The following is a 24,207-nucleotide window of genomic DNA, read 5'->3' on the forward strand; positions in this document are numbered from 1 at the left end:
TACCTACTGTCTACACCCTCTCTATCTACTCTATACACACCTCTCTCTACAACCTTATCAATTCCTAAATCCTAACTTTATATGTCTACTCTCTATCTCTATCCTCTCTCTACGCTCTAAACATAGAGAGAGGTAAATTGCTATACTCTCTCTACTCCCTCTGTCTATCTCTACACTCTATGTATCCTCCCTCTCTCTATCTACACCCTCTCTTCTCCTATATACATCCTAACCTCTGTCTACTCTACCTCTACACCCTAACCTCTATCCACATCTCTCTTTTTCTAATCTCCATCTCTACTCCCTTTATCTATATCCTAATTTCTCTCTCTACATCTTGTTGGGAGCAATCGTAGCATAGCCTAATCAACCCAAGACCAAAAAAATTATCAATCCTGGGATCGGCAACCCGATGAGGGCATGGAAGCACGAGCATCGGATGTATCGAATGAGAAGATTCAAGAGTATCCTCATCGAATGCAATAGAGGCTAGTCATTAATCACTAACTCTAATCACATCATCAACCAAGAATCTTCTACACACATTAATCCCACCGAAGTCCAACTTACCATAGACTAGAATCCCAAAGCACACTAATGATAAGCACACACTAATTGCATTGGTGTTGGTCTCTCCAATCACCACATGCCAATCAAGGCACTTTATCAAAAGCTACACACACGAGGTGAATGGTGCTAGAGTTTCATAAAACCCATCCACACACAAGTAAACAATAGGGAACATACACTAACTACAAGATTAAGAACCAACTTAATCAACGTAATTAGAGATGTTAAATATCGCAAATGGAATGCTCATAGAAGGACAGGAGTGGTTAATAAATAAGAAGTCATCACACATACTCAAATCTAGAATAATGAGAAAGGTGAAACTACTTCATGACATAATGGAATAGAAGAATTAAGACTAATGAGAAAGTAGAGATTAGATTAAGAAATGGTTCTCTAATTACATTGGATTAGCACTAGCCTCTTAAGCATGGACATTAAGCTCAAGGTTAGGCCATCCATAGAGTGAACACTCAAGAGAGAGAGAGCTCTCAAAAGTAGATCCTCAAGAGTGGATACTCAAGAATGAAGCCTCCTTGCATAAAGGCTTCCTTATAAAGGCTTTCATCACAATCCCTTCTACTATGGATTTAAGTTTGAGCCCTCTAGATAGCATATACAACTTTGGAACTCCCAATGAGCCCAAGACCTTATACAAAGTGAGTAGGAAATATTGTGCACATCCATAGCACATCTCCTACTTGATGCATAATCGATGTAGCCTGTGTTAGCTACTGCTAACATTCCCCCCTTCCTAATTTGGCGAACGTCCTCATGTGCCGATGAATCAAAACACGGTGACATGGTAGAAAGCAAGTCCATGGAAGAAATGTTGAGCTTCAAAACATAAGAACAAGTAATGAGCATCAAAGGCCGACAAGGATTAAAAACATGAAGTATAATGAACAATCATGCAAAGTGAATCTCTTGCTTCTAAAAGATGGGTGAATCATAGTAAAAAACTAAACAACATAAAGAAAAAAAACACTCAAACAATCATGAAGATTAAATCGCTTGAAATTTCAGTTTTATGCATGAAACACAAGCAATCAATGATGACCCTAGGCTAATGCAAGTTCATAAACCTATTAGCCTAAAAACTATGTGACCAATATTAATAAATCATTCAAGTCTATCATGTCTACGGGCTATAATTAAAAAGCTCCTAATCTATTAGTACATTGTTACAGCTTTTTGAAGCTCATGGAATTTTTGTCTTTGTCATTTCATAGAAAAAAGTAAAACACATCACAAGGCTACCACCCCAAAGCAAGTCTAGGTATGACTCTCGGCTCCTTGAACCCTCGAAAAGGTGTTTCGAGAATCTACTAACCTACCAAGCTCATGGAATTTTTGTCTTTGTCATTTCATAGAAAAAAGTAAAACGCATCACAAGGCTACCACCCCAGGGCAAGTTTAGGTATGACTCTCGGCTCCTTGAACCCTCAAGAAGGTGTTCCAAGAATCTACTAGACTACCAAGGCGACGGCTAACGCCTATCAGCCTAGGGCATTGGTTTAGGGCCTTGAGCAAGCAAGCCAAGGTGATTCCCCTCGCCTGCCAAGTACCAATAAGGTGCTAGGCCTTACAAGGACACAACATAACATAAAAAATTTCTTTTCATGTGTCTAGTAGCCTTTTTGCTACTTTTTCTTCATACTTTTTTGCTTCATTGTTTCATTTTTTAGCACTTTTTAATTGCTTCCAACATGAGATGCTAATGGCAACTGGACTAAGAGACTAAAGCCTAAAAGGTCATGTTAAAAATTTTCTACTCTCTCTCCCTCTCTACACACTCTATCCTTGTTTCTCTCTCTAATCTAAGAATATCTCTCTGCTCCCTCTCTCTCTCCACTCTTTCTACACCCTCTATCCCTCATTTCCTCTCTATAATCCTTCTTCTTCCCTCTCTCATCAAATCTACACTATTTTAACACTTCTCCTCCATCTAATCTCTCTTCTCCCATCTCTTTTCTTCCCTCTCTCTCTCTTTCTCTCTTCCAATCTCTAATTTCACGTACACTAAATTGAATATTTTTCTATGTAATCTCGAAACCCTTTTTTCATATACAATTTATCATACTCTACCACTTTTTTTTTCTAATGTTTAAATGTTTTTCTCTTTTTGTCTCTCTATGTTTCTATCTATAATTTAACATACACATCTTTCACACATCAATTCACTCTAAGTTAACACTAATTTAGCATTCAACTTACAAGAAGTTTAATGTGTAGGTGTGATGTTTAATTTGACTTTTTCTCTGTCTAGTTAAACTTTTTTTAACATTAATCATGAAATCTACGCTAATATTAATTTAAAACTAACCATTAAATCTACCCTAATCTCTCTTTCTCCCTCTCTTTCCTCTCTTTAAGAGCACTCTTGTACTCTCTTTGTGTACAACTAAACAAGCTATTTTACATCTACTCTATTGTGCCTTTTTTCTCCCTTAAACTCTACACTAATCTCTTACTAGTCATGTGCATAACACGAATGCTGCACTAATCCACCCTCCTTAATCATCGTCTACACTCATATGTCTCACATAAGAATTTCTAAACACATTCTCACAATATTTCCTACATTGCAACTTGTCACAATATCATGAGTTTTTATGCGAGAGGCATCACATACCTAGCTAGATGCAATCGCGGGTAGGAGGTCACTAGCCTGGTGGGTGGGCCTGTGGTTCCCTACTTGTAAGACTGCGGGGGACTGGACCATGCAACTCTCCACCCAACCATGCCATATATAGACTCCTAGCCCCTAAATATAGTGCCCCTTGACCGCATGTCCGTCCTGGCCCTTGGCCCTGCCCTTGGCTTGACATTACTCCCCCCTTGGAGAAGCGTTTTCATCCTCGAAAACACAAGTGGTAGTATCTTCGTAAGAACACTGATGTTTTTCTTATTGGCATCCTCTACATGGGCCAATTGTCCATATGACCGATACATGGTGCAGTGAGGAGGTTCAATGAAACCAAGAGCAACATCTTGATTTTCAACATTGTTGTCCTTTTGCAACCACCCGTATCTAAATGGTAACTCATGATAACTCATGTGAGTATCTTGAAAAGCTCATAGCTACTGAAAGATAGAATAGGGAGTGTCCTCATGTCAGACTTCTGAACATTTTGGAACACGCAGAACCACATGTTCACCCCTAACAAAGGTTACATGCCAACATACTCTGTCAGCACACCTACTAAGTCCTTGACTTATGAAACTATAGGTATCCAACCCCACCACAACAGGTGTTCAAAGTTGAAAACCTAACCTAAGCAAATTCTAGAATAAGGAGAGAATCACCTATTCAGAATGCATTGTGCTAACGTATGCTCTTAGCAGATCCTTTAGCACGGTTTACTAACGTATGCGCTTAGCATATCCTTTAGTACTAAATAGAATACTTGTAAGCTGGCCATCCAACGTGGGATGAATAACAGCAGTAAGAGTGAGGTACTTTCCCCAACCACTTACAGACAGTCTTCCACGACTGACGACAAACTATGACTCAACCATTGAGTATCCAGCCATATACTCGATATGGAATGGAGACAACCAACTAGGTTGAAGGTAGATTGGAGGTTCCAGCAACCAATCACTAACATCCATACTCAGCCATCACCTTGTATGGCAGGGTGTAAACTCATATGAAATCTGCAAGAGAGATTGCACTAGCAATGCAAAAGGGTGCAGAAAGAATAAAGTCCATGGATTTGCATGCCGCTCCAAATAAATTTATGTAAAACACTAGGGCCCATAACACCTAGTGTGCATGCATTTAACACTAGGTTGGTAATGGGACACTTTTATGTCCTGGGACACTTTTATGTCCTGTGAAGTGACCATTTTCCTTGAATTATGTCAAGAGTTTCAAAATGGATTTGGAGGTGCTATCTGTCTAGAAAGTTGTCTCATGAGCTGAAAAAAACTTGACATTTTTTTGGAATATCAATTCCATATTTAACCTTGTCCTTGCACAACATTTCACAACCTAAACTGTGTGAAAAAACGGGTCCTGTTTTTGGCTTTTTTCAACTTTTTGCAACTATACCACTCTAGAATTCATGTTTGTGAGGTCTATAATGCTAGAGAACTATCTTTAGTAGTCCTCAACATGTCCTGATGCTTCTAGGGAGAAATAAATGTTAAAGTTGTAAGTTATGACCAAATTACAAAAATTGTCAAATCCTGTTTTTTAGCCAATTTTAGCTCTTCTATGATTTTTTTTGGTGGCTTTAATGATATCCAAATGCAGTTTTGATTCTCTATGTTGCATATTGTAACATAAAGCTAATATTCCTTGAGTTTTGGGGCACCTAATACCTTATTTTTCATAGTAGACAACGATGGTTGATTTTTTCAATTATAGAAGAAAACGAAACATTCTAGTATATCAAGTATAGCTTTTTCAATATTGTTAGTTTCTTGTGACAACTACATGCATTTTGTAGGTAGTAACCATATCTAGTCATAAGGATCAAATTTGGCTAGATATTGAATAGTTTCTATGGGATTCTACAACTCATAATGTTGAACCCAGTTTTTTCATGTTTGTTGTATTTAGCACTTCATCTTTGTCCCCAAGATTCCCCTTGGTAAGAGATGTATTATTCTTTTGACATGCTCCATGGCTCCTTATGAACCTAAAGGACAAGGGAACTAAGAAAACATGCATATATTATTTGTATTGAGCGTGGCTATAGAAACTTTGATAATAGGTTTGCAGAATGGTAAAAGTTCAACTTTTTTGTACCTATTTCTTTTGGCAAAACAAAAAATAGTGAGTGAGAAGCAATCCTATGTTCTGATCACCAACCCATTGAAGTTAACTAGGGAATTTATCTCAAGTCCTACAAAAATCCCTAATCTTATTTTTATGCAACAAAACGTAAGAAATGACTGTTTTGATGAAAATGTACTGGTCCATCAACTTTGGAGGCTTGGTGTGACCAAAAGATGAGACATTTTACAAGTTTCTTATTTTTTCCATGTGTAGTAGGCCTTGAACTATAACCTCATGAAAGGATTTTACAAAATGAGTGGATCTACTATGGTTTTGGAGGTTTTTTTCAAAACCCTGAAAGGACACTTTTATGTCCTGTTATGTTACCAACCTAGTGTTAACACAAATATATCCAAACCGCAATTCCATGACGAGACTTTCCACGATACTTATGTGAAAATCTTGCAACAAAGTTGGACCATAATAGAATGTGACAACCCGGTCACACCTAGGAACCAACGATGAGACCTTCTCATGAACGTAGCATGCTTTGCAGCAAAAGTTGGACCATAATAGAATGTGACAACCCGGTCACACCTAGGAACCAACCATGAGACATTCTCATGAACGTAGCATACTTTGCTATATGTAGAAACGATCCTCCGTTAAGGTGGTTTCACAGCACTTGTAATCACAACAAGCCTGTACTTAGTACCCGACAATTTTTGGCCACTGAAATTGTTCCTGATACTGTGTGCGTCAATTGGTCTAATGAACGGATGCGACCAGCACCTAGGCACTTCATCGCGACACATCATTTTGAATTGGGCACCAGTGTCAGTCCCAGAGACTCATATTCTCCACATGTGGAATATGTCTCAAGTAAGGATTCCAGGAAAAGTGACATCCATCAAGTACGAGCTGTACTTGTGTGTGGAGGTAACTACGAACAGTCTGCGACGTGAGTGAGAGGGACCCTCATTATCATGCTCCACACTGGCTAAACCAAACTCCTTGAGTTCCTAAACCATGTTGTATCCCATGTGACAACATGTGCCAAATCGAACCCTACAAGTAGGTTCGTAACAGCATAAGGCAGAAAGGTAGATTGGACACTTGGCACAAAATACTTTGTGCCGACATGCCCTTGGCATGGCTCTGCAACATTCAAGCGTACTTATACGTCTTGAAAAAAAAAACAAGCAAAGCATACAAAAAATGGAATAACACCAAATCAATAGATGCGTACCTGGAGATTTGAACATAATGTTCACTTACTCGTACGCAAATGGAGAGGAGCACATCTCCTACCTGAACAAACAAACAATATTGCACTGGGAACCGTGGGTGTTGCCTTCGCAATCCAAACCCTTTGGTTAAAATCTACGTAGTCAAACCCCTTGGTAAGACCCTTTGTAGAAACTGCTCAAGTAGCAGTTAACGGCAACCAACATAGTTAACCGTGTACATACTGATTGGAATCAACTTAAAAAGTTGAGTTTGTCTGCTACCGCGTGGTAGATTGCGGGATTCTTTCCTTGAAAGTCTAACTGGGAGAGATCAAACTGTGATCGTCAAGGCAGATCAACTGTGATCCTCAATGCCTATGGGATGATGTAGCAGTCACCCGCCGGGTCGTACCCCAAAACACTATGTCCTTAGACACTCCGTAGTTCTATAGAGAGAGCAGGAAATCCACACAAGTGAACTGCCTAGCTTCTGTGGACAACCATACTGTCTCAATTGATTGCTGCATCTATACTTCCTTGTAGAGATCAGCTATTGAAGATTTTCAAAAACTCAACTTGAGTGTCGCACTGAGAACAGGTAGTGCAAAAATGACACTGTAAACATCCTGAATGACAAGACCCTTGCTTGTCCATTAACGTCGATGTATACTTCCCTGGGTAGATCTATTCACTCTTGAAAACAGTCACCCAAAGAATGCCAATAGTTGGGTCTTACCTTTGGCCTGACGTTGGCTCACAGACCTTATGCAAATTAGTGTTCAATGGACAAACCGATGAAGACTAATTTGAGTAGCAGCTTATCCATGTGCTAGCTGAGAGTTAGAGCACCTTGACTCAGACTGACTCTCTAGCAAAACACGTATCAAAAGCTTCTTAGAATATTTTCATTATTCCCTTAAAGAGAGAGAACGAGAGAGAAGAAGAGCATGCTGGGCTGCGGAAATTTCCTTGAACGACTATGACGTGTATAGTTGATTGCCATGCGCGTGTGCATCTTATGCCTAACGTGCAGCGTATCCCATAAGCATGCAACAAGTTTCTGCTATGGCTCTCTCATTGAGAGAGGTAACAGAAAAACACAACCACATCTTGATCTACCTGCCTTGCAGGGTCGTGATTGTATGGAAATGACTTAGCATCGGCACATTGCCCGTGAAATAAGTCCTAGATTTAGGTTCCTTTTAGTGTTGTTGGGTGTTGATAGCAACCAACTAGCAGGTTCAACAATCCATCACTTAGTCTGTCCTTGACAGAGTTGCGAGGGTGATAGCGGAAGCATAATGCATAAAGTGGTGGAATCCATGCCACCTGCGTAGCATGCCTTGCATGCAAAAACTTAAGCCCTTGGCTACTATAACGATCTCAAGCGTGAGAACCAAAACCATAAGTGCCTTGCACAATCTTAACTGGTCGGAATTTTGTGAGGTGATATTCCCTATTTTGCCAGTTTTTGCAAACTTGTGTGCCACGGCCCTTGATGACAAGTCATTGGGCAGTTCCTTGGCACAAGGGAGAAGCCGTGCTTCATGTAAAATTGCCAAAGCACTTTGCTTTGCACAATGACAGTAATTGCCAAGTAAAGTGTAAACATGGAAAAATAATAAGAACATAAAATTGGCTAACCTTGTCGTTGCGGTCACCAGTTGACTCAAAAGTCCGTGGAACAAAACTCGCTTAAAATGGCTCGTAGCCATATCTGCTGCACGGATAGGAGCTGTTGGATGTAAATATACATCCCTTGTATGATATATGCTCGTCTGTCACGTAATGAAATAAGCTGGAAGCATTTTGCCAAATCCTTCCCAAGTTTGTATACTCATAGCATAAGCCGAACGTGGGAATTTTCCATGCAATATACCTGGCTTGAATCCTTGCTTCGCATAAAGAATGTTGTGATACTAGACGACGAAGTCGGCTGTTGAGACACAGATATCATGACAAAAAGCATCGACCTTGTCGAGTGATTTCAACTGAAAATAACCAGTCTTGTGTGGCAAACATCCCCTGTCCGCTTCGAGAAACAGTGACACGAAGTCGGCCATGCCGAGCAACATGCCCCCCCGCATCAAGTCTAGCAGTAGGATGTGCCAATCTCCTTGAGATTATAAAGCATCGCGAATTTGCTATGCTTTTGCATCAAAGTCAACCGTTGAGAAGCCGTGCTTCGGAGCCAAGTGGTTGGGATTCAAGTCGTGCTTGATTCGAGTGTCCTAAGCAATACACAGCCTTGCTGTTAGAAACATCATAACCATGTCATACTCAAGCCAATATGAGAAGGAAGCCTTGCTGCACATGAGTTCTTATGTAGTTCTGATGCGGGGAGCCACCAGTTACGCTTGCCAGTTGAAAATGGCATTCACAGCTTACTCGACCATGTCGAATTGTATTATGTAGTGAAAAAACAAAAGAAAAAACTCATGTAAAGTATGTACCTTGTACCTGCTTGGTTGGACTATGGTAGTCCCGATAATTTGTAAATGGAGTTCTGCTCCCAGGATTGCTTAGAAAACTCGTCTAAGCACGCTTATTGAGAATGGGAAGATCCTGTTGTTTCCTAATTTCAACAATAAACAACAACTAGCCGAGGAGCCATGTCCTAGCAAACTTGGTTTACAACTTCGTGAAAGTGTAATCAGCGGTTGGCCTTGCCAAATATTTGCATCTTAAATGCCACAAGCCTTGCCTGTACCAATATGGCATAAGCCTTGCCTAACCCGGAGGAGCAAACATGGCCGAGGATAAAAAATTTCCAAACCAAAACTGGGAATTTGATATCTATAACTGTAGACCCAAACATGCTCAAATTGCTCCATGCTTTGCTTGTGGTGCGTATAATGCAGATAAATCTGCGAGATTCAAAGAAGTTATCATTGAATATATTAAAGTCGACTTGCTTACCAACTCGTAGAAATCTAGGTTGAACAGCGTAAATCCTTTGTTGTCAACATCTGGCATGTATGTTGGCTCGTAACCCTTGTGCATGTCTGGACGACAACTTCCATGCCTTGCATAAATCTTGTGGGAGTTCGAAGAAAAGCTACTGCTTACCTTGTGACGTACTCACCGCGACCTTGATCCGATCTCAGTGAGTGGCATTATGTCTTGCAGGGTTCGTGTATGCGGTCCTGAGAAAATTTTGCAATCTGTTTCTTGCTGCATGCAAGCTAGCCCACGCATGTCATCTTTGTTCAAAAACGCACCAGCCTGTCGAGAGGTCATATGCCCATGCGACGAGGGGCGGACCTTGGCCCGTGGGCAGCATCCCCTAATTCAATTTAATTGCCCAAGGCCTTTGGCCTTAGGGCATCTTGATGTGAAACCAGCGAACTCGCTGGGCGATGGAGTTCTCCACAGGGCTGAAAGGGAGGTCGGGCTCCGCGCTTGCTCGAATGCACCCTCAGCTGAGTCGGGTTTGCTCCGACTCCGCCTCGCGCTCCCAACTAGGCTGACCACGAGCGATTTGGATCCTGTCGATGAGCCATCTCCTCCTGCCTCAAGAGGCCTTGCACACGCCGCTTGCGTCTCGGCCCAGTCTTCCCCGCCTGTGGAGCAGCCCTTCCCACGGCCATGCACTGTCGGCTTGTCCACGACCGGAGAGAGAGAGAGAGAGAGAGAGAGAGAGAGAGAGAGAGAGAGAGAGAGAGAGAGAGAGAGAGAGAGAGAGAGAGAGAGAGAACGCCATACTTTCCTCCATAGCTCCCTGCTGCCTCCTCCTCTCCCCTGAGCTCTGATACCAGTGTAAGATTGCGGGGGACTGGACCATGCAACTCTCCACCCAACCGTGCCATATATAGACTCCTAGCCCCTAAATATAGAGCCCCTTGACCGCATGTCTGTCCTGGCCCTTGGCCCTGCCCTTGGCCTGACACTACCCCCAATTGTACCTAGCAAGGTATTTAGTTTCACGCATGGAAGCTCATGATGTTATGTAGGATATGAAAAACAATGAGGAAAACGTGAGAAAAATCTCAATGTGTCAAAAAACGGAGGTTCACTAGTTCAAGTTGAGGTGAAATACCCGCACATCTAGATACCATAGTGGATATTGGTGGTTGTGAGATCAACGATGGTGCAAATTGAATGTAGTGGAATATGGTGTCTTTGGAGGATATCGATGAGGATGTTGATAATGGTGGAATATAGTGGATACGGTGGACATTGTCTATGGATGCTTTCGAGGTGGCTGGTTAATATTATTGAAGAAGATAGGGTGAAGGGGCCAATATAAAGCCACTTAAAACATTAGAGGGACATTCAATTTGAATGATTTGCATTAAATGATAGGATTGACAGTTTTCAATGAAATTGAAAAGATAGATCATATCAAGATTTTGTATCAATGAAAGTGATCCTAAAAAAATTAGATCGTATGAAGATCTTGCCATTCCCAATGCCATCCAATCATAATTCCCATATACCTAGGTAATATCTTTCATTTAATTTAAAGGTGGGCTTGTTTTGGACCTGGGTCTAGCGTTATTGACCCTTTTAGAGGACCTCTCTAACTCCCTACTCATTGGAGACAAAGACACCGGCCTGATTAGACACCGGCCTAATCAGGCCGGGGACGAAGCAGCACTTCCGGATGCATCCTCTACATTCAAGAGAAGCTTGCGCGACGCATCGGGCCCTAGTCCACCAATACAACAATGTGTCTTTTGTGAACTATGACTTTCAAAATCCAAGTCGGTGCGTATATAGCCAATCTTGTGAAGGGGACGTTCATCCCCTTCCTAATATCCTATGCACACCAGCCAAAATCTCTGTTTGCTACTCCGACATACTCCAATCTTCACCAGCCATACCGGAATTATAAGATGCCAAAGACTATCACGCCCATTTGCTTCAAAAGCACCCCAAATGACAAGTTGTCCTGCTTGATGTTCAATAATGCAAATTTTGTGATGTGCTATCTCCATGTGGGCATACACAACCAACTCTTGTCCTTGTACTGTGAGAAGCATACGTCTAGACACCGGCCTGTCGCCTCCAAGTGTGCATTGAGCAATATTATTTTCCTCCCAACATCCATCATTACACATATGAAGATGACCAGTGCATACATCTCCTTCAATCTGCAGCATTCCTCTATCGCTTAGCTCATAATAAGTCAGTTCTGGCTCCAAATCATTATAATTCACATCAACTCTGCAGTATGTGGGACCTAGAATCCGTGCACCTTCTTGCCAGGAGCCCTCCTGTATCTCAAAATGAGGCATCCATGACATGTCTGGCATTGCATTGCCGAACCCATCTACCAGGGTCAAGTATACCAACAATTTTCTTTCATATTCAGTACTCCTTTTGTCTCCCAAGCGCCTGGCCAACTGTAGCAGCTGGGCATTTAAAGACTTGCCTGTCCTCACTTGAAAGGCATTCTCCACTCCCAACAGCTTCAACACCCACAGCACTCTATCTTCTGCATTTGAACAATCCCGTTGCGAAATTTCCCATACGACAAGTTGTAGATTCCTTGCAACTGCAAATACATATTGATGCAAATGCTTAAAAAAAGAAAGACTCACAAAAATTGTGAGCAGGTTGTGCATTACTAATTGGATCTACTAACCATTTCCAGAAGCACTAGGAAATCTCTGGATGGATCGGTTTATCCCTATTCGTTTTGTGAGCTCAAATTCTGTTTCAGCCATCAATTCCTTCTCAAAGGCCATGGCCTTTGCTATCTGGAATTTTAGCCTGAGTAAGAAGGAATACCCCAAGTCATCCACAAAGTACCAGTGGCTTTTTCCCGGAACTTCTGTAAAGTGAGGAGCAAGTAGACACAAAGGTTTCCCTCTCTGCACTAATAGATTTGAGCAGTTTTCACACCGAGAAACGTGAACATCTGCATGTTGTAATAAGCACTCTCCTAAAAGAAATTCGCTGATAGTGGTCTCATACATGCAACAAAAACACCCGCTTCTGGCTCTATCGAACAACATTAGGGCTGCAATTGTGCAGAGGCATCGTTCTAAAGATAGATCTGTGATGAAAGTGAGCCAAGGGGAAAGAACCCACTCTTGCAATGTCCACGCCCTGGTGAACCAGCGTGGTATGCGAGATCCACGATCTGCACACTCAGAATTTGAAGCATCGACTGAAGCGATTTCCTCCTCCAGGCTTGGCAAAATTAGCTCAAACCCCCTGCAGATGCCATGTTGCAGCACATAGCAACCCTTGCTTTTCTGGTAGTAATTGCCCATATGCTCTATCTCACGATCCTTTTCCTCCTTGTCTGACTGGTTTATGCATACCGCATCAAACCATACCCACGTCACCTGCTTCGTCTCGAGGATCATAAGAAGCTCGATCAATTTCTGGTAGGCTAGGTCGCAATGGAACCCCGCAGATTGGAACAGAGCTTCATAGCTGGCGATGTCTTGCCTGTTTTCTAACACTTCCCCAGATATTGCAGCCAAACAGGATTTTTTCTGCCTCTCACCAACAATGCTCGAGAAAGCTCGAACTTCGGCACTCCATGTGTGAGAAATCACATGCCAGGTGTCATTCCTGGTGAAATGTATTCCGCCTGCCTTGCGATTCTCGATGGTCTTCCTCACATCAATGACACGAAGAGGCATCAACACGGCATTGCTCTCATCATCAGATATTGCTGGTCCTGTGCAGCAAAAATAGAGGTGTTACACAACAGGTCTCAGACAATGTCTGGTGTAGGAAAATGGGCTCTAATTTGTATTTGTATAGTGCATTATAACATCATGAGCTTCCACTCGAGAGATTTGCGGTTAAATTTCGAGCGCTACGTGGCACTAGCAGGCGTCGTTGATCTTAAAAATGTAGAGCTTTTTAATGGCAATGGCTGCTGCCACATAGGCAGCAGCGCTCGAAATTTATCATCGCCCGCGGTGTATCAGCTAGCTGAGGACGGATCGCAGGCCTCCACACCGCAACGTGCCTAGCTGCTAGCCCATATGTGGGGTCTAATTATACCTCGCAGAAGCTCACGCATCTGTGTTGGTAAACCTTAATGCGGGAATTATTGTGGGAATTTGCCTAAAACTTCTTAATGCTCATGATCAATTGTACCATGCAGATGTGGGCTGATCAATGCTCAGCAAGCAGCATTAATTAATGGGGGAGAGAGAGAGAGAGAGAGACAGAGAGCTGGGTTGACCTTCAATGGATGACGAGCCGAATGCTGCTGCAGGTTGAAAGAGTCGCATTATGTGTGTGTGTGTGTGTGAGAGAGAGAGAGAGAGAGAGAGCACTGTAGAATCGTGCAGTCTCAGCAGCCTGTGTTTTTGTCGTTGAGACGGAAACTTTGTCACTGGTCTTGTCAACATTTATTTGTGGCAGGCATGAGATAGGCTGCTCACATGCAGGCCGATCGGCAGGAAAACTGTGAGGCTATGAACGACAGCCCACTGATCGGCATTCGACACTTGCAGCACATGCTGGATATAAGTCGAGGAGTACTGTCGATCTGCTTCTCTTCTTTTTCCAGAGTCAACGAGGTCTGCAGAGAGCATTGGTTGGCAACATGCCAACCAAGTCAACTCATCACCTTTTCCACTTTGATCGGTACTGTTTAAGCTTAGTTACTCTTGCGACAGGTTGTATACTTTACACCATCGCTTCTAGAAAAATTCTATATTCTATAAACAACACTAAATAACATTAGTGGCAATCAAACAACTTATAAGGAGTACAGATCCAATTTGTGTTTTGCAGGATAAACATGGTTTCTTTTTTTCGGGAGAAGAAAGGGGGGCTTCGTGAAAACTTACATGAAGGGAGTAAATTTTTCAAAAATTGCTACATTGCCAACACGTATATTGTATCACTTGATTATCATTCACTAAAGGAATGACATAGTAAACAAGGTGAAAGGTTACATAATGTTACTGAGAGGAATTTAATAATAAGAGGGTTCTTTGTGAGAGAAAAAATAAGAAAGCGACATTAACATTAAACATAAAAATTTGTCATAATAAAATATTACACTTTTTGGAAACAATGACTTCTTTAGATTATAATATATATTCAAAAGCATTAAGAATAATGACTAAACCAATATTCAATGGTTTTCTTTAAAGAGAGAGGTACACGAATGTCAACACCTCTCACAAAGACCTTAAAAAAATATTAAAAGAGAGTTTTTTGCCTTGCGACACTAATCCGCAAGCTTTATAATCCAATGGTCCACAATTGCACCAAAACTCGAACGTACTCTTTACTAAGGACTCCTTATGTATTCCAAAATTTGAGATATATCTTTCTCAAGATTGAAAACTCACAAAAGACTTCAACGTCCATTGAATGAAGATAAGTTACAGAGTAAAGATTTTTGGCTTTAAAGCTTACTCATCCCACAAAAAATATACAAACACTTAAAAATAGTGAATTGTGTTATTATTGTGTCCGTAAAAAGGAGAGTATAACATTTTAGTCTCTTAACACTTTTGAAACCAAAATCTAAGCTCTCATAAACAAGAAAGCACAAATAATTTTGAAATGAAGAAACCTAAACCAAGACCATGATTACACCCACTTATCTCTAGAATCTGACGATTGCTAGATTCTCTCAAATCATACAAAAAAGCACGGAATTGTTGATGACCATAGGAAAAGACTTGAACTCTGATAAGTGGTATAGGGCCATTAATGGCGCAATGGCTTTTATTATAGAGGTCTCTTACTATGTGTCGTGAGGTGGCTCCCTTGTTAGTCGTCGACGTACCTATGGTAATTGAGGAGACGTCATGGTTTAGTTCGAGCATGACTTGAATTTGTAATTTTTTGGTTATACTAATATAATTCATTCAGAATTGGGGAGACGCTGATGAGTGGTATATAGGGCCATTGATGCCGCAATGGCGGGTCATTTACAAAGTAAAGGTCTCTTACTATGTGACATGGGGTGGCTTCCATGTCAATTGATGTACCTATGGTTACTGAGGAGACGTCTAGCTCGGCTCGAGCATGAGTTGAATTTGTAACTTTTTGGTTATACTAATATAATTCATTCATTCTGCATGCACTAATAATCGAATTTCCTAATGGCTTCAAAAATATATATATCCACTACCTAAATGGTGGAAAGACACTTTAAAGAGGAAAAAACATTGAAGGGAACATAAAGCATTAGAAAAACACAAATGTATCAATGACTCAATGTGCACTTAACGCCTCTTTATAACTTTATAAGGACATGAAAAGTCTTTTGAATTTTCACTTTCATAGTCTCCTTTCATTTATACACTAAAGATGTTTTGAAAGAATTTTACCTAAACAAGGCATATGATAGGATTATGTGGTTCATCATTGAAGATGTCATGAAATCATTGGGCTTTGGGCCTTGTCTTTGTCAACTTATACACACTCTGGGTGCAGGCAGTCAATTAGCTCTTATTCAATGATAGAATTTTGGGCTCCTTTGAAGCCAAAAGATTTTTCAAGCAAGGATGTCCCCCGATCCCTCTTCTCTTTGCCATTGGGTCGCATCCTCTTATAACGATGCTCGAGGCTGCTGCTGCTACACAGGGAGGAAATTCAAGGTTTAACTGTACTTGGTGATGACTAGCTCTTGACGAAGATGTTTTCAAATGACTCTCTCCTCTTCTTGAAAGCCTCTCCTTAGGTGCTCAGGAAGGCCCTAGAGATTGTGCAAAGATTTGTTATGGCTTCAGGGTTGAAGTGTAATATTGACAAGTCTCGATTGATCTCCCTGACAGAAAATGACTCATTTGACCCATCGATTTGGTCAAGGGAGACTGTGTCTAGGATTGTTTGACCTCCGGGCACCCCCTTGAGGGTGGACATTACGCACAAGCAAAGGTTCTAGTGGGTCCCAAAGAACATCTAGACAAAAAGAAGAAGGTGGGAGTATATGATGCTTCCCTTCCAAACTCGGGTCAGAGTAATCAAGTCGTCTCTACTTCCCTATATTGCTTTTTCCCCAGCCCACTCCTCAAAATAGTCAAATGTAATTGGAAGGAGTTTTTGAAACCTCTTAAAAGATTCTTATGGAGGAACAACACTAAAGCATTGTCCTCATGGCAGTGGGCAAAGTGAGAAGATATTGCTCGACCGCTGGTCCACGGTGGCCTAGGAATTCTGAACCCTGTTGTTCATGTTGAGGCCATGTGTGCCAGGTTTGTGCAAAACAAGACAAGTCTTGGGCTATCATGACGAAGGATATGATACACAAGGCAAAACTTTACTCTGAAGGTGGTCGGTGGAAAGGGATCGAGGTACATGACAAACTATTAGCCTCAAGGTGGTCTAGCCTGAGACTGGGTGGCATCACAGAAGAGATGGTCCAAAAGTGCAATAGAGCAACATGCGAGGCAATAGGGGTACTGGAATGGGGTGAATTAACCAGATACTTTCAGAATTCCATCTCTCACCAGTCCCCTTGGCTATTGAAAGTTGTTGGTGTTATCGTGAGCCCTCACTGGAGAGAATTTGCAACAAGAAGGATGAATAATAAAGGACTCCAGCCATTGATCCACTTATGGGATGGAAATAGCAAGTGTTGGAAATACTCTAACCAGTTGGCTATCTAGTTTCAACTTGATGGCATTGAGAAGCTTCTTGCCAACAGACTTGTAAAAGACTTGGACAATATTTTGATGTCGATCAGTGAATTCTCTTTTGAGTGGGAAGCTTGGAAATGGCCCTTGAGTAGCCGATTCTACAAACCTCATACCAAGGGCATATATTAAATGTTAATACACAATCCGTGAAAGAAACAATGGATGGAAGCTCAATGGGTTGAGGTTACAAAGAATATTTGGAATCCAGAGTGGCCTTAATTTATGAAGATATTTCTGTGAAAGGTCTTGTGGAGGGCTCTGCCAACAGGTGTCAAGATTTAGTCATGTGTTATTGGGTCCGATAGGTGTTTAGGGTGCAAATTGGCGAGCGAAGACGTCACCACCTTTTCTTGGAATGTCCGACGATTAGAGGCTTGGCAGGAAAGATGTGCAAATGGATACAAAGAACGTGGAAGTTAGGGTTTTTCACGAAGGATCTTTGCCTTGGTGGGAAAAAGTTTCAAAGTTCTGTACTTCTAATCTACACTCAAATTGTTGGATATTGTTTCTTTAGGAATGTCTCGAAGGCCAAGAATTGCCATGTATTTGATAACGAACTCTCTATGGCTAGTTTCTTAGAGATTGTGCAAGAAAGTAAGAATATTATATATGTAGTGGATAAAATGCATAACACGAAGGATTGGCTTTGGGTGACCCTCACCATCCAATCGAGCCTTGATGTGTAGAGGATTGAGCTATTGGTAATAGTGCGTTGCTAGGTACATGTAGCCTTCTGTCCCTCAAGGCTCAACATGAGCTTGAGGCGGATTTTTATAATTATTGGTGATTTATTAATACAATCACTCACAATTGTGAAATTTGTAAAATTAAAAATTGAAAGGAGTTTTATTTTTGTGAGATTTGGGGAGGCTCTATTTGTGAGTTTTGCAAAAAAGAAGAAAGGATTACACCCAGTTAGTCTTACGAAAAAAACTTGCTAACGCCTCCAACTTGGAAAGAGATACAAAAAGGAACGTAGGCATGTAGAATGTGAAAAAGTATATATCCCTACCAAGACAAACTATAAAAATGACTTACTACATATATTAACTTTTTGCTTTCTTGTTCAATCTTTGAAAAGCTAGCCAAAGAGAGGTCACAATCAAAGACTTACTCGGATGATTAACTTAGGGAAAACCACGCCATCCGGTCGAGCCTTGTTGTATAAAAGATTGGGCTGTTCGCAATAGTACGTTGTTAGGTATTTGGAACCAGGCTTGGATGTATCACTCTGCCCTCAAGGTTGTTTTGTATTTCTATTGGCGACTTTATAATACATTCACTTATAATTGTGACTTTTGCCAAACAAAAAAAACTATAAAAATTAACTCAAAGAAGGAGGTTTCTCTTCATGTTACAATGTCTTTCCAAAAGAACAAGGTAAGAGGAAACACGTTATAATATGAGAGGGGTGGATGAACCTTAACTACTAAAGTTGAGAATTATTGTTGTACTCAATCTCCACTCCAACATAAACAAGAATATTGGATATCAAGAAAATTGAAAAGTCCATTGTATACTTCTGCAAAAAGCCGAGTTAATTGCTGCTGATTAGCTCCATAAAATCTACCAAATCACCCTATCGTTTGATTGTTGCCCCAGCTAATTATCTCCTTGCAATTGGTGGGCAACTACCATGGGACCTTGAGCCAATGCACTCAACTGCTTTACCATTCCATGCAACCATGCTTGCCTTAAAAGTTTATTCCCACCCTCATGAGAGCACCCCAAAATCAACTTGAGAAGTGGCCGACAAGCTGTTTTCAAATAAATGTCGCGTGGATTTGACATTTAGAGGGGTGGACTGATCCATCGAGCTCAAGTATGATTCAACAACACACTCATCTGTTGTTGTTGTTGATTTTGCAGAAATTTGTAGTCCCTATGCAAAGAGAAGGATGGATTGAGACTACACATGTCCATAAACAACGATGAGCTAAAATTGGGGTGAAGAAGGAACATGTTCTCTTGCTGAGTGTGGAGTTGAGCGTACCTAATTGTAGAGGTAGTTGCTCGGGGGGTCATTTAATAATTATGTGACTATCACGTGAGTGCAACATAAGGGGTTATTAAATTTTATTTTTTCTAAATACATTTTCACATACAAAAGGGTACCATAAAATAGAAATGGGGAAAAAAATTACAGATTGAATAGAAAAAGGGTGTAATTTGTTTCTCAAAAATTCATAGATAAGGAATTTTAATAATAGTCCTTGAACGCATGTAATATACATAATTTTATACATAGTGAGCCCCCCGAGGTTAGTTGCCAAGTTTCTTCTAGAGCTCTTAGAAACACGCTTCATGGACATAAACTATGTGAGTGCAAGCTTGCAAAGCTATCACATGCAGTCTTACTAGAGTTTCCCTTCAAATGATTCCATGTATATTGTGTTTTTACAATAGCCGGTAGTACGTGCAACAGCTTGTGTTGGTTGTCACAGTGCCCTACCAACTTGTACTCCCCATTTCCAATCCTCATTGTGTTCACCAACAACACCCTTCAAATGCAAATGCCGCCTCTTTCATTTGTCACCTCTACCTCTAGCAAGAGCCTACACTTAGGTCGTCCTACCCCACCTTTATATGCTACTTCTGCGTAGTACAACAACACATTATGCAGTGCCGCTCTGACTATGTTGGTGCCACCTCCAATCCTCATTGTTGAGCATTCCAGAGAAGGGCCCTACCCTCTTTGGTAGCCCACACCTAGCTCAGAGTGGGTACTTGGTCCCTCCACCTTTGTTCTCATCCCAATCTATGCATGTCTTCCTCCCAAAGCCTTGGTTAATCTAGAGCACATCCTCAATTGACTCTGCACTAAACCGGAAAGACCTATGCTCCATGAGCAGGTCATTGTTGAGTCTTGGTGTCCTATGTTGAATTACATGTTGGCATATATATATATATATATATATATATATATATATATATATAGAGAGAGAGAGAGAGAGAGAGAGATGGGAAGAGAGTAAGAAAGGTACGTAGGGACCAGTAGGTGTGCAACAATCCTCTTCCCCATTCAAGATACTTGCATAGTCGCCATACTTTCCTCCTCCTTTATCATGTCTTTGTAGGGCATCTTGAGAGAGAGAGAGAGAGAGAGAGAGAGAGAGACCATAGCGAGTAAAACTTTGGTGAACACTAACATCATTCTTGTTGGTTTCTCCTTGTGGTGGTAAGGTACACATCCTTACCAAACCCAAGGATGTCTTCATGGTGGCCAGGTCCCTTCTTTCCATTGCTAGTTGGGACTTATCATACCATAAGTACAGATCTCCTATAAAGTATATTTCTCTTCTTGCAAATTCATCTACAATTGGCCCTATACCTACATTTTTATTGTAAGCTTGTTTATTGGCTGAAGCGTAAGGTCCCATTCTTGTTTGGCACAATGAACCATCTGTTTGAATATGGAGCGCAAGAAGGCTCCAAGATGCCCCGTTTAATCTTCTAAGTAGATCAATCAAATTTGGCAGGTGAGCTTTAGGAACTGGGATTGGTCGCAAGTTCCAAGGTGCATGAGGTAAGTGAAAATTAACATAGGTGCAACAATGGTTGGGTCTACACATCCTATCTCACTTGGCTGAAATGAAAAAGCCCTACCATGTGTGGAAAGCATCTCTTTAAAGCACTTATTCTTAATAAGTGTTAAAAACTCACCACATCCAATTTGAAGCTCTTTTGAAGATTCCTGTGTCAACTTGTGGCCAATTTTCTTAGGATCCATAAGGTTTGGCTGCAAGGAAGCCTACTCTATCTTTTCTCTGCAATCTGAAGGTAGAGGTAAGGCCACTAGTTTAACCTTCTTTGCGACAGTCTTGTATTTTGTCCCCACATGTAGGTGCTTGGTAGTTTTCTATAAAAGCCTTTATCACCTTATACATATCCAAATACAAACTTCAATTGAACCTGTATTTTCTCTTTGTTACTAGAGACCGTTCTGGATTTAAGCTCACCCATTGTATCTGTAAATGAAAGTTGTTAAAAAACACCCGTAATGTATTCAATATCCTCTAGTAACCCAATATTCTTAATGCCTGCTTGTGTATTATGTAAATACTGCCGAGAATTTCTCTTCATTCCTTCAAGTTTTGTGAAGCATATTGATCCATTCCTTGTCAACTCATGAGAACCTGTCTAAACCATTTCATGCATAGCTAGGCGAGAGCCTGGTATTTTTGTACCACTGCACTCTTGCTTTACAATGGTACTTGGCGAAAACCCCTCATTTCCTTGTGATCTTTAAATTCCTTGGTTTCCTTTGGAAGAGGATTCTCACACAGGCTATCACGGTTTCTCTCATGGTTGACACAGACAGTGAGGAATTGGACAGCTTTCTTATCGTCTTTACTTTTTATCCTTGCATAAGCCGATCCATGATCCATCACCTTTGTCTCCATCCATACACTTGTGATGAATGGTTACCCTAAGATGAGCGGGTAGTTTGACATCTCTTGAACAAAGAAATTTTTCTCATCCTTCACATCTCCTATAGTCACTTTGATATTAGGGAAAGCTCCATATAGATCCCATGAGGATTTGCTTGTATATTTTATCATTCATCTATGATTTTTGTCAATTGGCCAATTCCCCTTCATATAGAGACTTTTGGACAAAAGGTTGATTTCAGAGCCATGATCAATCAAGGCTACATAGGGCTCATCTAGATCTCCCACCTTGACCAAGGTTTTTGTGGTGGCTCTTGCCCAATGGCTCTTTGCATAATGACTCCTGTATATTACATCATCATCCTCAACATCCATAAAGGAATGTGCTTTGTGCTTCCAATAGAATGGTAGCACCCTACCATGCTTTCATCATGGTCATTGTTGTATACCTATATTGCTTGTGCCTTTGAAACATCCCCTTCACCCAATTCTTGTATTTTCCTCTTGATTCTTTATATGATTTCTTCATGTAACTCCCGCTTTGCAGTCCCAAGTACCTCACCCAATGTAAACTCAACTTTATTGTTCAAAATTATTTCTTCCAATACCTTCTTCACATTTGTAGAAGCCTCTAAATTTTATTGCAATTTATATGCAGGAATCTTTGCTTTTCTCTTTGCCTACTTCCTCTTGGGCGATGTACCATCCATGGGTATTTTTAGTGGTGGAACCTATTGTGGTGAAGCTTACCTTGGAGGAATAGTATGTTTGTTTCCTCCACTTCTGGTAACCCTTTTTGAGGTTCCTTCATCTCCATTTTTGCGTTTGCACTTTTCTTCTACAACAAATTCATGATTTTAACATTTTGCAATATACATGTGTGAATTGACAAAGCATCCACTGGATCATTCCAACCTATTGTTTCACAAAGTACAATCTCCAGCTTTATGTAGTATTTTTGTAGTTACCTTACCCTTTACATTGGACTCCAAAGCATATGGCCATAACACATCTGATAATTTCTCATTATTGCTTTACATTCTTACTAGACACATGTTCAATCTTCATCCCATAGGTAGCTGCCTCAACCCTGGAAATATCCTGGCTTGTAACCATGTCTTCAACTAACTTCTGCATTACTCCTTTTCCAAAGTTGGTTCCCAAAACATCCCTATTTCTGTAAGATGAATCTTTCCATCCTTGAAAAACACAAGGTCTTTGATCAAAGCATCCTTAAAGATATTACAATCTCTCCTCGTATGATTAGTGCTATCACTCCATATAGGCCTATTTACAAAGCCTTGCTTTTTTTATTTCTTTGCCCTAGGTAATGGTTTCCCTAACCCCTTTTCTTCTAGCCTTTCCAATTTCAACTTCATCTCTCGCAGTCCCTTTAACAACTCATCTAGTGTGTATTCTTCCATTTTTGGAGTTGGATTAATTGGCTTTGACAAAATTTCTAGTGTGGTAGAGAGAACTGCCATTAAACACCACCATTTTGTCTCATGGACGTTGTCTCTTGGAAAGTAGTGAGACTACATCTTTGACTTCTTTCCATCCTGTCTTCAATCCTTACTCTGTACTCTTGTCTTATAAGAGTAGTTCAATCTTCTCTTGAACCTCCAACCCTACAACTTGCGGGAATAGTTTTGTCTTTTCTCTATCCAAGGCATGTCTTAGTTGGGCATAGCGACAAACTCCCTTAGTAATTGGGTGATGAAAATACCTTCTTTTGGCTTTGCAGCCCACTCTATGAATGTGCTTTTTGTGACCCTCCTCTCATCCTTTATAGAAACCTTGAAATCTTCCCAATCTTCACCATGCTCAACCCTTATGGTCCTCACACGATCTCGGATCTGTGGCACCACAACAAGCTCAAAACTTCTCATCATCTCAATTCCTAGCACCCTGTTTAACTCCATCTCCTTCTCATAGTGACGGAGATACTTCATAATATTTACTCCATCAAATTGATCAATCTTGTTCACAATCGAGTGAAGCGACTTTGTGGTTGAGACTTCCCTCCTTTCTGTAGCTTGTTGTTGCTGGATGAACATGGAAAAATCTTGAAACATTTGGATTGTCCCAGCATCAAATTGCATATCTTGATAGCCTTGTTGATTTGCCATGGTTGAAGCCTTGACATGCCTTAGCAAACCCTCACCCTAGCTTTTTCACGTCGATTTCACCAAAAGAATGTCAAAAAGTGGGCGTTCTTGCCAGGAAAGTGTGGGGCTTCTAGCTGTGACAGTTTTCAAGGAATTAAAAGATAATTTGATAGGTTGTGACTTAGTATTAAAGATAAAATCTTTGAGTGTAGCCATAGGAGCTTAGCCCTCTAGTACACACATATATATAAAATCCCTTACTTAAAGCAAGACAAAAATAACGAAATCAAATCTCAATTCATATCTAGTCATAAGTAGGATAAAAGGCGCTAATGATGTATTAATGGTAGCTAATCTTTGTGGCCCAAACAAGCTATGAACGTCCTTTGGAATTGTAGTTTAGTACTCACCATAATATATATAGTTTTCCTATCAAGTGGAACAAGGCATGGTGTATATAAATCTTCTTTGTTCATAGCGAAACCAAGTAGAGGCTCATAATTTTCCACAGTTGTTCGAACTCACTAAGAAACACTAAAAATTATTGGAAGTGAGTTAACGTAAGTAAGACAAGAGACCTTTATGTACTAGGCACAAAGA

At 40.7% G+C, this 24,207-nt stretch overlaps 1 protein-coding gene across 1 annotated transcript; it reads right to left on the reverse strand.

Annotated features, from left to right (window-relative positions):
* Nucleotides 1-10,867: 10,867 nt before the first annotated feature.
* LOC147452249 (uncharacterized) lies at nucleotides 10,868-13,920 on the reverse strand. Its single transcript, XM_086518902.1, has 4 exons — nucleotides 13,685-13,920; nucleotides 12,119-13,168; nucleotides 11,355-12,028; nucleotides 10,868-11,282 (listed from the first exon to the last, which is right to left on the reverse strand). Exons 1-4 carry the CDS (start codon nucleotides 13,851-13,853, stop codon nucleotides 11,106-11,108), a joined length of 2,070 nt encoding a protein of 689 aa, XP_086375028.1. The 5' UTR covers nucleotides 13,854-13,920; the 3' UTR covers nucleotides 10,868-11,105.
* Between the last annotated feature and the right edge of the window lie 10,287 nt (nucleotides 13,921-24,207).

Source organism: Adiantum capillus-veneris, chromosome 8, assembly GCF_014529385.1.
Source record: "Adiantum capillus-veneris isolate H3 chromosome 8, ASM1452938v2, whole genome shotgun sequence".
Classification (NCBI taxonomy): domain Eukaryota; kingdom Viridiplantae; phylum Streptophyta; class Polypodiopsida; order Polypodiales; family Pteridaceae; genus Adiantum; species Adiantum capillus-veneris.